General features: G+C 34.8%; 1 protein-coding gene across 1 annotated transcript in view; it reads left to right on the top strand.

The window, feature by feature from the left end:
- The window catches only part of NELL2 (neural EGFL like 2), a 556,616-nt gene that overhangs the window by 534,149 nt on the left and 8,315 nt on the right, over positions 1 to 14,152 (top strand). Inside the window, exon 17 of the mRNA XM_053719205.1 lies at positions 12,032 to 12,225. Coding sequence (XP_053575180.1) covers positions 12,032 to 12,225 — 194 coding nt within the window. The remainder of the gene's footprint in view (positions 1 to 12,031; positions 12,226 to 14,152) is intronic.

Here is a 14,152-nt window from a genome sequence, read left to right as displayed (position 1 = left end):
CAAATCAACCCTTGACCCTTGGATCAGTATCATTGAGAGTGAATACACAGGTATTTGCAGCTCTGTGGCCCACATAATACTGATCGTAGTAGCAGATAAATACAAAAAGACAAGCATCAGTAACTCACACAGGATATGGTAAAGCTAGTAAAAAAATTGTCTTGTAATTGCACCCTACATTCTTCTATTTAACTAATAACAACTTCAAAACAATTCACTTTCTACTGACTTTGATAGTAGCTAGCCTTCTTGTCTGCAGACTAAACCCCAGATTGGCTCCTCCAAATAAGGTAAACGGTGGGTGGAATTTGACTATTGAAATATAATTGCAGTGAAAAAGGATGTTTATTTGTTTTAAATACATTAAAGGGACATGAAACCCAATTTTTTTCTTTCATGATTTAGAAAGAGCATGCACATTTAAACAACTTTCTAATTTACTTCTATTATCTAATTTTCTTTATTTTCTTGATATTATTTGCTGAATATCTAGATAGGCTCAGTAGCTGCTGGTTGGTGGCTGTACATAGATGCCTCGTGTGATTGGTTCACCCATGTGCATTGCTATTTCTTCAACAAAGGATATCTAAAAAATGAAGCAAATTAGATAATATAAGTAAATTGGAATGTTGTTTAAAATTGTATTCTCTACCTGAATCATGAAAGAAAAATTTGGGGTTTAGTGACCCTTTAAGACTTGGCTGATGTGTTATTCTATAGCAACACATCAGAAATGTATTTTCATCAAAAGGTGTTTACAGTCCCTTTAAGCTATCCAAAGCACAAATAAATTGCATCATTTAACATAGATTAGTTTTATGATCATTTGTGCAACAAACATTAAAAAAAATATTTATTTGCTAATTTTAACTTAATTTTGTTTAAAAAGTCATGGAGAACACTGATATGAAACATAGTCATGGGAATGAGGAGGTGATATATAGGACCAGATGAGTTTAAAAAATAATGAGGGCTTGAAAGTTGCTATATATTTGATAATGATGGTACTGAAAATGGGATTTAAAGCAGTCCTATGAATTATGTAAGCTGGACCCCCTGCTCTATAGCTGGAAATCAGCTATAGAGCAGGGGTGATCAACCTTGGCACTCCAGAGGTTTTGGAACTACATTTCCCTTGATGTTTAGCTAGCCTAAAGTGTTTCAACACCATGGGAAATTTATTTTCAAAACATATGGAGTGCAAAGGTTGATCACCCCTGCTTAGAAGGGCATTATAATGAAACTGCAACTGTGATTGGACAGAATGATATGGATGATAGAAGATACAAAAAATGATATCTGAGCAAAAGATAGATATCGCATGATATTTGTTGGTCAAGCTCTGTAAATATGAATTATTTTACCTTTACTTCACTTCACCTTGAAGTCTGCATTATAGTTATAGAAACCTGTCTTTTAGATATTAGTGTTATACATCTTAAAAATAAGTGTGTCTCCCCTGGCACCCAGCTGCAAATATACCTTACTGCACCACTAAACCACACCAAGTGAACACCAATCCTGATCTTCCTTGATCTCCAACTCAATAAATATATCTTTATTCCCCACTACTTACAGGTTAACCATTACTGCAACCCACCGCAAGTTAACTATAACTGCAAACCTCTGTAACACCCACTGCACTATTAACTGTGACTTCCCTCTGGAAGCAAATCTTTACCCTTACACCACCCCCCAACATAAATTACCCCATATACACCACTAACATAATTTACCTTTAACAACTAATCCCTCCTAATATTCACCTCTCTTTAAAATTAATCCACCATAATGAACAACCCATTAACATGAAACTCACTTATATTGAACCTCAATATTAAATGTCTCAAAAATTAATCCCCCAATATTACTCATCCTGTAATACTAACCTCCAGTATTAAACCCCTCTAAAAAGTAGACCCAAATATTAACTGTCTCCTATAGTAAACCTCCTAAAAATGAATCTTCAAACACTTTCTAAATGTGTCCCCTTAATATTAATCTTCCCTGACAAAGTGCCTGTTCGGCATGAAATGCGTAGGCTATGTTTGATATACATGGCTAGTCTTGTATAACCTTTTTCACTGTATGCACAAATAAAACCTATTTCATCACAACCTGACCGCTGTGGATCATTCTTTGGATTTAAAAGCCTGATTCTTTGAGGAGTTTAGGACACTCCTTTTACAATCCAAAGTTGCATTCTAAGGTCCCCTATACTGTGTCTCCTGACGGGTCACATGACCATACCTAAAGAGTCACAAGACCATACCTAAAGGGTCACATGACCACACTGAGTGAAGCGCCTATTCACGGGAGCTTGTTCAGCTGCTGGCATCCTCCGCATACTCAGTGGAACTCGACTACACCACACAGTGGGAGATCTGTTAACATTGATGGGAACACAAGCTCAGAAGTACCACTACATTAAATGGTTAATGCATCACAACACAAGGCACTGTTTTGCCGGTACACCCTTAGTCCGGCTGTATTCTGCTTAACTGATTTGCTGATATATAATACTGTTGAAACATCACTGACTTTGCTGCAGTTGTGTTGCAGTTCTACAAAATATAATATAGCGTAACCCGGTTTTGCTAGTTACTGCTTGACCTCAGAACTGAGTAATTAAAAGTGAACAACTATTTGATCCTAACAGCATCGGTTGTTTAACCTACCATAGCGGTGACCATTTTCTATTTAAATGGATTTATAAGTTTCCATCTAAAAATATCTCTCGTTAAAATTAACCATACTAAAATAGTTAAACTGCGTTTGTGTATTAAACCTGTACGACTTATTATTGTTTTTAAAATCTGTGAACTTGTTCATTCACTAACAGGAAGGAAGTTGCTTTCTTTTTCTCTATTGTTTTCTCCTCTCTGTGTGCTGACTACTGTTTTACAAGTGATTAGTATGTTCTAAATGCTGCTGGTGCATCTGTATAAGTAAAGCCTAATGCAGTATTCCTAAAAGCTTCCAGTGTCTTTTGATATATAACCAACAGGTTATGGGCCCAGACACTAAAGGAAAACTACAAGTCAGTAAGTGTTGCATCGATGATCCAAGTAAATACTGTGTGAGGAAACGAGAGCTGCATCCAATTTACTGAAAGATGGCAAGTGGTTCAGATGTGAAATATGCAATAGCAAAGCTCAACAATACTAACTACCAGCTGTGGAAGTTTAAGCTTGAAATGCTGTCATCCAAAGATAACTTATGGGAGGTGCTGGATACAAACAGACCCACTGAAAACCCAGTAGAATGGGACAAGAAAAACCAGCAAGCAAAAGCAGGTATAAGCCTGTTAGTGGAGGATGATTAACTCATTCATATAAGAAAAGAAAACACAGCTAAAGGTATGTGGACTGCACTACAAAAACTGCATAAGTGTTCAAACTTAAATAGTAAACTATATTTTCTGCACAGACTGTAAAGGATAAGGCTGTAAAAAGGCCAGGAAATGTGTGAACATGTGAATGCTATGCTAGAGATTGTGGAACTACAGCTATGTGCAATTGGAGAAGAAATTAAAGACAATCACATGGTAGCATTGTTACTATGCAGCCTTCCCGAGTCATATGATGCCCTTATCAATGTTCTAGAAACTAGTCCTGAGCCAGAACTAACACTAGAATATGCTAAGGGAAAATTAATTAATGAATACAATAGAAGAAAGGAAAACATGCATGGTGAAGAAAATGAGAGATCAGAGATCTGAAGGTGCAAGAAGGCACAAAGCAAAACAGAGAAACCAGAGTGTGTTTTTGCTCCAAAAAGGTCGGTCACCTGAAAAAGAACTGCTCAATATGGAAAGCTGAGCAGCAAAAGTTAAAGCCACCCACAAGAGAAAGCGCTAAAGCAGCCACAAAGGAAACTGGAGCTGCATCATGGAGCGGTAGATATAAAGTGACTCAGAATAGTACACCACATGGATGGTGCATTGACTCAGGGGCAACCAGTCACCTGACAAGTGATAAAACATTCTTCACAGAAATTGATTTCAATGCAAAAGACAAAGTCTTCCTAGCAAATGAGAAGTATTACAGTGGAAGGTAATGGTCAAGGGTTCCTGAATTGCATCACACCATCAGGAGGTAAGCAAAGCATCCTAGTAAAGAATGTTCTCTATGTCCCAAGTTTAGAAGGAAGCCTTCTATCAGTAAAAACCCTTGCTAACAATGGACTCACAGTCCAGTTCCAATGCAATGAATGCACAATTCAAAACAGGAGACAAATCCTAGCAAAGGAAGGTTGAATGAACAACTGTACAAACTCATCAATGAAAGGAAGCAAGTCAAAACACCTATTCATAATTCACACAACAAATATATCCACATGTGGCACAGATGTTTAGGGCATCGAAACACAGAAGCCATAAAGGAACTTGCAAAGGGAGGTTTATCAGAAGACATGATAATATTGCCTTGCCACATGCTCATGGAGTGCACATGTTGTATCAAAGCAAAGGTCACACGTACCCCACTTCCACAGACCAGTCAAAGAAAAAACACTTACCCCATGGAACTCATACACAGTGACATGTGTGGACCAATGAAAACCCCCACACCTGGCTGGAACAGATATTTACTGACCTTCATAGATGATTATTCCAGGTACACAACAACATATCTGATGAAGCACAAAAGCGAGACATCAGAGAAACTTCAAGAATTTATAGCTACATTCAGCAACAAATTACAACAGAAACCAGGAATAACACGTACCAACAATGAAGAGGAATATATGAGTAAGGAAGTGGAGTCATACCTAAAGAAACAAAGTATTCTTCACCAAACAACTGTACCATACACTCCTGAGCAAAATGGTGTTGCAGAAAGGAAAAATCGCACCCTCATAGAAATGGCCAGATGCATGCTTTCAGATGCTAATTTACCTTACCAGTACTGGGGTGAAGCAATAATGACTGCAACATACTTACAGAACAGGCTACCATCAAAAACTATTGAAAGTACCCCATATGAAATGTGGAATGGATCGAAACCTAGTATGGGGCATATTAGAGTGTTTGGATGTGAAGCATACGTCTATGTTCCAAGTGAGAAATGCTCCAAATTAAAGAACACTGCCATATAAGGCATTATGGTGGGCTAAAGTGAACAAAGTAAGGGATATAGAATCATTCACCCAAAGTCAAACAAGATCACAATAAGCCACAGTGTTTATTTTGATGAAAGCCACACATCAGAAAAAATGTCCCTTGAAAGCCATGAAGAGAAACGGTCCACTGAACCAGCAAGAGATGCTGAGCAAAGTAAAGCTGTGCAGGAGGCAGAAAAAGAAATGGAGCTTACAATAGAAAAATTAGCTACTCACAAATCAGTAGAACCCACTGATCAACCAGAAATCAGAAACTTGACTCGGGTGATGAAAGGGATACCACCCCGCAAGCTGTCATACATCATTAAACACATGGAACAGCCGAACCAACATCCTGGGAAGATATTGAAAATTTGCCAAAAAGGGAAACCAATCAATGGAGAAAGGCAGCTGAAGAAGACACTTACTGAGCTCCCCCTGGTTGCAAAACTATTGGAAGCAAATGGACCTTTAAAGTAAAATATGATGCAGAAGGAAATATTCACAGACACAAGGCAAGATTAGTTGCAAAGGGATACTCACAGAAATTTGGAGAAGATTGTGATGAAACATTCGCTCCAGTTGTAAAGCACTTCACCATCAGAGAGCTCCTTAGCATTGCAGCCAGAAAGGGAATGCAAGTGAGGCACCTGGACGTCAAAACTGCTTTCCTATACAGAGACATCAAGGAGGATCTCTACATGGAACAGCCACCTGGATTTGAGAAGGGACAGAACCTTGTATGTAAACTTCAAAAGAGCGTCTATGGACTAAAGCAAGCTGCGAGAATGTGGAATGAAAAAGTGAACAAAGTACTCATGAAAGAAGGATTCTCAAGAAGCAAAGCAGATCCATGTTTATATTTAAGGCATCAAGAAAACAAATGGATATACATCCTAATTTATGTTGATGACATCATAACTTGTTTTGAACAAGAAGGGGATTACGACCGAATAGTTCACATACTGAAACAGAACTTTGAAATTAAAGAACTAGGGAACATCACTCATTATCTAGGAATCCAAATAGAGAGGGAAGAGGATTGAAGCTATCTGGAAATAGCAGAACAGTTTCACATGCAAGATGCAAAAGAAGTGAAAACACCTATGGAACTAGATTACCTGAAAAACAACAGAATAGAAAACTTGTTACCCAATAATGCCAATTACCGCAGGACAATTGGAAAATTGCTATACATTGTCCTTGTGTCAAGACCAGACATTGCCGCAGCAGTGCGTATACTTTGTAGAAAAGTTGCGACACCATGTTAACGTGACTGGAATGCAGTAAAGAGGGTGATACAGTACCTAAAAGGAACAATTCGGATGAAGATGCGACTGCTAGCAGCATCAAACCCAAAACAAATTGGATAGGTTGATCCTGATTGGGCCGGAGTTACCACTGACCACAAGTCTACAAGTGGTTACATCTTCCAGTATGGAGAAGGAACAAGAAGTTGGTCTAGTCGAAAACAAGTGACTGTTGCACTCTCTTCAACTGAAGCGGAATATATAGCTGCAGCACATGCATGTCAAGAAGCAAGTTTGTCAACTTCTACTAGATATGGGACTGGCTGTGTCTAAACCCATACCAATCATTCAAGACAACCAAGGGTGTATAAAGTTGACACAATCAGAGTCTATCCTCAAACCAAGGACATTAATGTAAAATATCATTTGCTCAGGGATATGCAAGAACAAGGCATTATTGACATTCAATATTGCCCATCAGAAGAGATGAATGCAGATGCGCTGACTAAACCGTTGCCAAAGAAACGTCATTTTTTTCTTCAAAAGAAACTGAATATAGTATAATTATGTACATGCCATTGAGAAGGGGTGTTGTGAAATACAACAGCATGTACTGTACCACATGTATAAACAACATTAAGGCGGTAGATGGCGATGTTCAGTTTAGATGAATAATTGTTTATATCTGTGAACTTGATCATTCACCAACAGGAAGGAAGTTGTGTTCTTTTTCTCTATTGTTTTCTCCTCTCTATGTGTGATGAATACTGTTTTACTGTGGTATGTTCTAAATGCTGCTGTTGCATCTGTATAAGTAAAGCCGAATATAGTATTCCTAAAAGATTCCAGTGTCTTTTTGATATAAAACCAACACATTATAGTACCCATCTTTCCCACCCACCTCTAACTGAGCGATAGATATATTCTGCTATCACTTGCTTACAAAGCTTTTCTATAAAGAATACAAACACAGTATTGACATTTTCCGTATATGTATCAGTTTCGGGCAAAAGCAGCTATTTCAAATTACAAAATAAATGTAAAGATGCAATTTCTAAACATTTTAATAGACTCAACAAGTAAAATGGATCATTGGGAAGAGATTAAAGGAGATACAATTTTATAGGACACTGCCCATTTAATATAAATAGGAAATTGTGTTTGTTTTTGCTTTGATAATATTTTTGAAAATAATATTTAATATATCATAACCAAATCTATGTTTAAACTATATTTAAGGGGGGAGGGGGAATACAAGAAAATATTTTTTTATATTAATTGTATCCAACAATGCCATATATATTTATTTTTTAAAATGTCCCTTTGCTTAAATTGATTTTATAGGGACCTCACTAAAGCTGACATCAGCATTTAACAAACCAAAGAGCTATTAAACAAGGGAAGTACTATGCAATTAATATATGTCAGTAACAGGCATTTTTCACCTTGAGAAATATCTCATTATAGATCAAAATGCCAGGGGTTGTATGCATTAAGATAATATATTGATTTGTAATGCTAATAGTATGTCTGCAATCTATTATTCCTTGTAAACTAATTTGCCTTTTCTATCCCATTTCCCATGGAATATAGATTTCACATATGAAAAAATATATGATTAATTCATCCTTAAGTATCAAACATTTGTTTTCACTATCTTTGTGCTTAATGGTGACATCTGGAATAAAGTAGAATTTCACTGCTTAATTTCTGTTATTCAGCACTCATTTGTCTACCTGCTCAGCATCACAATTTAACAGGAAAAGTCAGTTTAAATATATTTAATATTCTTCTTTACTCATAAAAATGTATTTTCTTATTAATTTATACAATATGAAAAAATATAGAAGGTTTGCATTTTTAAGGGACACTGTAAATGAATATAATTTAATATGTTTCATAATAACTTGTTATATCAGCTGCAATTTTGTAAATTAAAATTGCAGCTTTATATTTGTGAATTCAAGGGGAATAATTACACCAAAAAATTGATAATAAACAAGGTAATAAAAAAAAATTGTGTTGAAATTTGCTAATAAAATGTTCAAAAGAATGCTGAATTCCCCCTCTATATTTTCAGGAACTAGATCGAATTCCTGAATTTTCTCTCTTTTTGGTATGTACCGATAATAAACAAGTGTGATATCTGAAGGATATAGTAAAATAAAAACACTCAATTCAAACAGCCCTCTGTGAAACGTGGTTCTCCAAAAAAAACAAAAAACAATAGTGTAATATTGTCTTTAATTAAAGAGAAGAAGCACTTCAAAAAGACATAATTGTACTCACATTTGTTGGAGCAAAATATGCTCTATTTTTCAAAGTGGATCATATGATTCAAGGCTTAATGCGCTGCCTGCCCCAGAAGCCAAACACATTTAGCCGGTTAGTGGATATAAATATTTAAAACAAAGTAATAACAAATAAAATGTTGTATAGTGAGGGACTATAGTAGTTACATAAGGGTATATTTAGCCCAATCCCCAAAATCCAATGTTCCTCTGCAGCCACTGAAGTACATCACTTCTATGTGCTTCTTGCTAGGTCAGTCCGGGTATATCAAGTGATCTAGGCAACACCCGTTCTGTAGTTTGACAATAGTTTGTATGAGGGATCCACTTTGAAAAATAGAGCATATTTTGCTCCAACAAATGTGAATACAAATTTGGCTTTTTAAAGTGCTTCTCTTGAATTGAAGATGGTATTTCCTTTTTTTGGGAGAACCACGTTACACAGATGGCTTTTTGTATTTTGGACTTTTACTATATCCTTTTGATATCACACTTGTTTATTATGCAGCTTTAGATTTATTCTTGCAATTGTTCACTGAAACCACCACCCATAATACAAAATTCAGTACCTAAGCATTGGCTTTTGTGTATAGAGAGAGTGAAATGACTGTGCTTCCTGTAGGCGCAGCCATTTAAATGGGTATGCTCTTGAGTGATGACTTCAATTAGCAAAATGAACTATATCCAATACAAAAATAAACAAGCAATATTCTATAGATTTATTATTATTCTGGAGCTGCTATTACAGATCATTGGAAACACATTAAAAATATATTATAGTGCCCCTTTTAAATATACACAATACCTTTAACCATATTACATATGTTCAGTCTTGTGTGCATGTTTGTTTGTTTGTTTTTCTCTAATATGAATTAGTTTCTCCATGCTCAAGTATAGCATGACTTTTTAGGTGCAACAGTAACAATTTAATGTAATTGCAAACCTGAGCTCCTCCTCATTTCTCTAAATAAATAAAAATAAAAAGTACTGGACTGGTAATTCCTTTTTTAATGAACAATCACCTTGGAATTGCATGGCTTATGGCAAAAAAATAAAACAAAAAAATAAAGAAATTACAACTGGTCAAAAATAATTACTGTGAGATCATTTTTTAATATTACAAAATTATATATTTTTTTATATTTATTTTTTTACTTTGTACAAGGTGAATGTTTACCTTGATTTAAAAGTTGTTATAGAAACTATATCTTTGACTTGGCATGCTGAAAACCTAATTATCTGCTGCATGTTTGAAACATCACATAAAACAGGAAGTTTGATGGTCCATTTTTTAATGTTTACTGTCCCTTTAAATATAGTCATGTAAAATGTTCTCATCACCCAGACATGTTTTCAGAATAACTAAAATTACCTATTGACATCTTATTGACAAAGCTTTAAATACAGAATGAATGACAACCTAGAGACTTGTTTCAGTTCCTTATGAATTCAGGAAAACACACAACACAGAATCAGTTCTCAGAGTAAAATCATATCCTCTCTTTGGACTTATTTAAAAAATAAATGAAAGACTTTTCTGTTTCCTAACACTAATGGGAAATCAATTGTGTTTATTATATTAAACCTTAGTACAATTTTTCTATAAAAATCCCTATAGACTGTTTTTTTAATGTTACTAAACATAATATAAATACATAGGACTTAGATCCTTAATTTAATTTATCACGTTAATCATGTTTTGTATAAGGATTCCATGAATGTATTTGATGTTGTTTTCTTTTACTTAATTGTTCAACTGGTGTGGTCATCTCTCTGTGGTCAGAATAAGACGCGTCTGTGCTCCTTGCTAGATGCCATTGGGGAACAGGGTAGTAATCTGTGCGTATACACAAAGCGCTTCACTCACTTTATCTTGACAGGATGTTGCATGCATGAGATTCTGTAAGTAGAAAAAATAAATAAATAATAAAAAAAAAGATTTTGCTCATTATAATTTTTACCTTTTGAGTTGACCACAAATTGCTCATTATAACAATGGAATTCTCTGTTGATTTTTATTTTTTGCCTGTGGTAGGATCTCAAACATGTAATGGGCTGTGTGCACAATCCATGTCAGTGATTCCCTATTCCCCACTGGTAACTAGCAAAATACTGAAGTACACATGACACAACATGGCTGCATTTGGTCGATGCAGTGCTAATTGGCTGTATCCATTAAACTATAAAGTTAGAAAAATTTACTTGTGGAGGGCCAACAATGGATATTGTGTGATATTATATTTAACAACAATAATGTTTTTTTTACAGTGATATGAAATGCTTATTTATGGTGTCATGGATTCAAATTAATTCTTCCCTTCCACGTTCCTTTAATGAGTCTAACTTGCAAAGTTTTATTTCACTGAATGCATTTAAAGGGTTCTTCCTGGAAAGTCTTTCTGCTACCAAAATCTGGTATTAAATTAAACTAATTACAATGCATGGGAAGACGCAGTATACTAAGTTCAATATGTTCTAAATTATATTAAAAATAATTCTCAGAATATCATCGAAACAACCTTTTGTTACATGATTTTGCAAATAGCATGTAAACACACAAAACAGCTGGCGTCAAATGAATATTATTAATGTGAGACATGCAATTGACCTCAAATTAATGACTAGACCAAAATTATTCCATGCATTTAGGATTTTCGTTTGACAAATATATGTGTTGTACCAGACCCAGCGTTTGACTGATTTCTCTATTTTTATATGAAAGCTTGTCATTATATTGACTAAAATCCTTAATTTATGGGTTGTATTATCTTTTATTGATTCTCTATAAATATAGCAAACAAATAACAGACATTTGAGATGCCCCAGAGTTCCTATTTAGATATCAGTTTAAGATGTACTGGAAAACCCTGCACCAATTCCCCTGTTATATTGAGTTATTACTTTAAAGAATAAAAAAGCGAGTGAATTTTAGTGAATTCTACAGAGAATAATATAACAATGATTTAGGAGACTCATTTGAGAGATTTTCCTAATATATATAACAGCAAAGGTAACAAAGTACTATGCAAATACACTCTACACTATAATACTATTATACACGTCGTTATTTTCATTCTATATCTATGTATCGGTCTATCTATCTTTCATCAGCTCTGTATCATTCTAATTTTGGGTACATTGCCAGAAAGTTTCATATAGTCTTGTTTACACTGTGTAGAATATTACTTTTCATAAAAATAATATTATAGAGTATGAGATATAGCTTATTAATTTAATTGTTTATTATTATTAGTTTCTACTATGATATTGAATATCACATTTAAAAGAAAAGGTAAATACAAATTATTACTATGCAGTTGTAAAATATTTATTATTTTGACATTTGCAAGGACCAGTAAACTAAATGGATGTTACATGATTTTTTTGTAGATATTGATGAATGTGCTACTGGAAGGCACAGCTGCAGCAATGATACTGTGTGCTTTAATTTGGACGGTGGGTTTGACTGTCGTTGTCCACATGGCAAAAATTGCTCTGGAGATTGTGTACATGAAGGAAAGATTAAGCACAATGGGCAGATTTGGGTATTGGAGAATGACCGGTGCTCTGTTTGCTCATGTCAGGTTTGTAACATATACTTTATTCTAAATAAAGACAATATTTCTCATAGCTCTGGTATCAAAAAAGCAATTGTTGTTCTTTCTCAAAGGGGCATTAAAGTCTGTTTAATATATATATTCTACAGAACCCTGTTGAATAGCTAATAAAAAATATTTATTTTTTAAAATGGTAAGAGTCCATGAGATTATTACATATGGGATTACACTCTAGTCTACTAGGAGGGGCAAATGCCCCAACATTCCAGAGCTTTAATTCCTCTCACTAGGCCAGAATGCCTCAGTTAAATTTTACACCCCCAAGATGGAGTGAGGGGAATTCTCAAGTGCTGTCTAAACGTCATTATTAGGGGTTCTCTAACTGATCTGAGACCCAATTTCCTCCTCAGAGTGCCTACAAAGGGCAGAGGGGAAGATTAATTCGTATTTATCTGCCAGTCCTCTGGTTTAAAGTGTGCTATTACCTGTTAGATCCTTGACACTGTGCTTACACTATCTCAGATAGGTCTTTACACTGAAAGCAGTCACCTGCAGCTGAAGTAAGCAGAGTAGATGAAGGTGATCACAGATATGTACAATGCGCCTTCATAGTCCGCGGTTATTAGCATGAACATGTACATATGATTACAATAGGCTGGGAACATATATACACACACATAGCACACTTTATTAAAGCAGTATGGCCACAATTTGACAATTTAAATATAATTCTATATATTTGACCCCTGTCACTTTAGGAATATCTAAACCTACTTTCTTGCTCTCTAGTTCCACTGAAGATTTAACTCAGACATTCTTACGTATACCTGTGCTAAAAATGAATTTCCTGCACTGGAAAACAGCCTTAACACTCTCTTGTAAGGCATTGTGTGCTAAAATATAGATTTTTACACCAGGAAACGCCTCCATGATAGCATATAGTGGGCTAAAACATTTAGTTCTATCACCGGAAAATGGTATTACCGCTCTCCAGTAGTGCAGGGATAATCTATTAAGGCAAATATTCTGCACCTTTTTCCTTTCCCTCTGAGGTGAATTAACCATCTTCTAATGGTTGATTTGTACCTATACCTGTACAGGTGTATGTGAGAATGTCTTTACCTCAAAGTGGATATTAACACTTTCCATAATACAGTTTTATAAGGAGTTATAAAATATTTACGGTTAAATTAGCGCTCCATTTGTAATCTAGCCCTATACTGTATGTGCTATTATTCAATAACACCGTAAACATTATAAAGGAATCTGAAATATACTCTGAGATTGTAATATAAAATGTTAATGTAGTAAAAAAAATTACAATGTACTTAATTTATTTATTTTACCCCCTTTTCCCATAATTCAACTCTGTAATTATGGGATTTCCAATCCCTGCGAGAAATAGGAATGTATACGCCAGACTTTACATAAGCCTAACACTGCTCCGTTTTACTCAGAGATTGTTTGATTAATGTAGTAGCTCATTTATAGTTGTCCATAACTGACCACAGCAGAACAAATGAGATGGGGTTTTAAAACAAACTGCAAATTAGTAAAACAAAAAACAAAACCTTAAAACCAAAAAATATCAGTAACAAGTCTGAATTGGCTCTTCCAAATGGTGCAGGAGGTGGGAGGACTTTGCCTATTTTAAACAAGTACAGCAAACAAGGTGTTAATTTGCTTTTAAAATGTTTACACTTGACTGAAATGTTATTCTATTGCAAGACAGCAGAAATATATTGTAATTTGCAAGATGTTTAGTGTCACTTTAAGGTGAACAACTAATTTTTCCAATCTAAACAAAGTAGTAAATAATAATAATCATTTAAATTGCCAGTAAAGTAAAAAAAAATACACTTTTATGATTCAGACACAGTTTTAAACAACTTTTCACTTTACCTCTATTCTCTAATTTACTTAATCCTCTTGCTATCCTTTAATGAAAAGCATA

The sequence above is a fragment of the Bombina bombina genome, chromosome 6 (assembly GCF_027579735.1).
Source record: "Bombina bombina isolate aBomBom1 chromosome 6, aBomBom1.pri, whole genome shotgun sequence".
NCBI classification, from domain to species: Eukaryota; Metazoa; Chordata; class Amphibia; order Anura; family Bombinatoridae; genus Bombina; species Bombina bombina.
The sequence above is the reverse complement of the archived record's forward strand: the minus strand, read 5'-3'. Positions and strand labels throughout refer to the sequence as shown.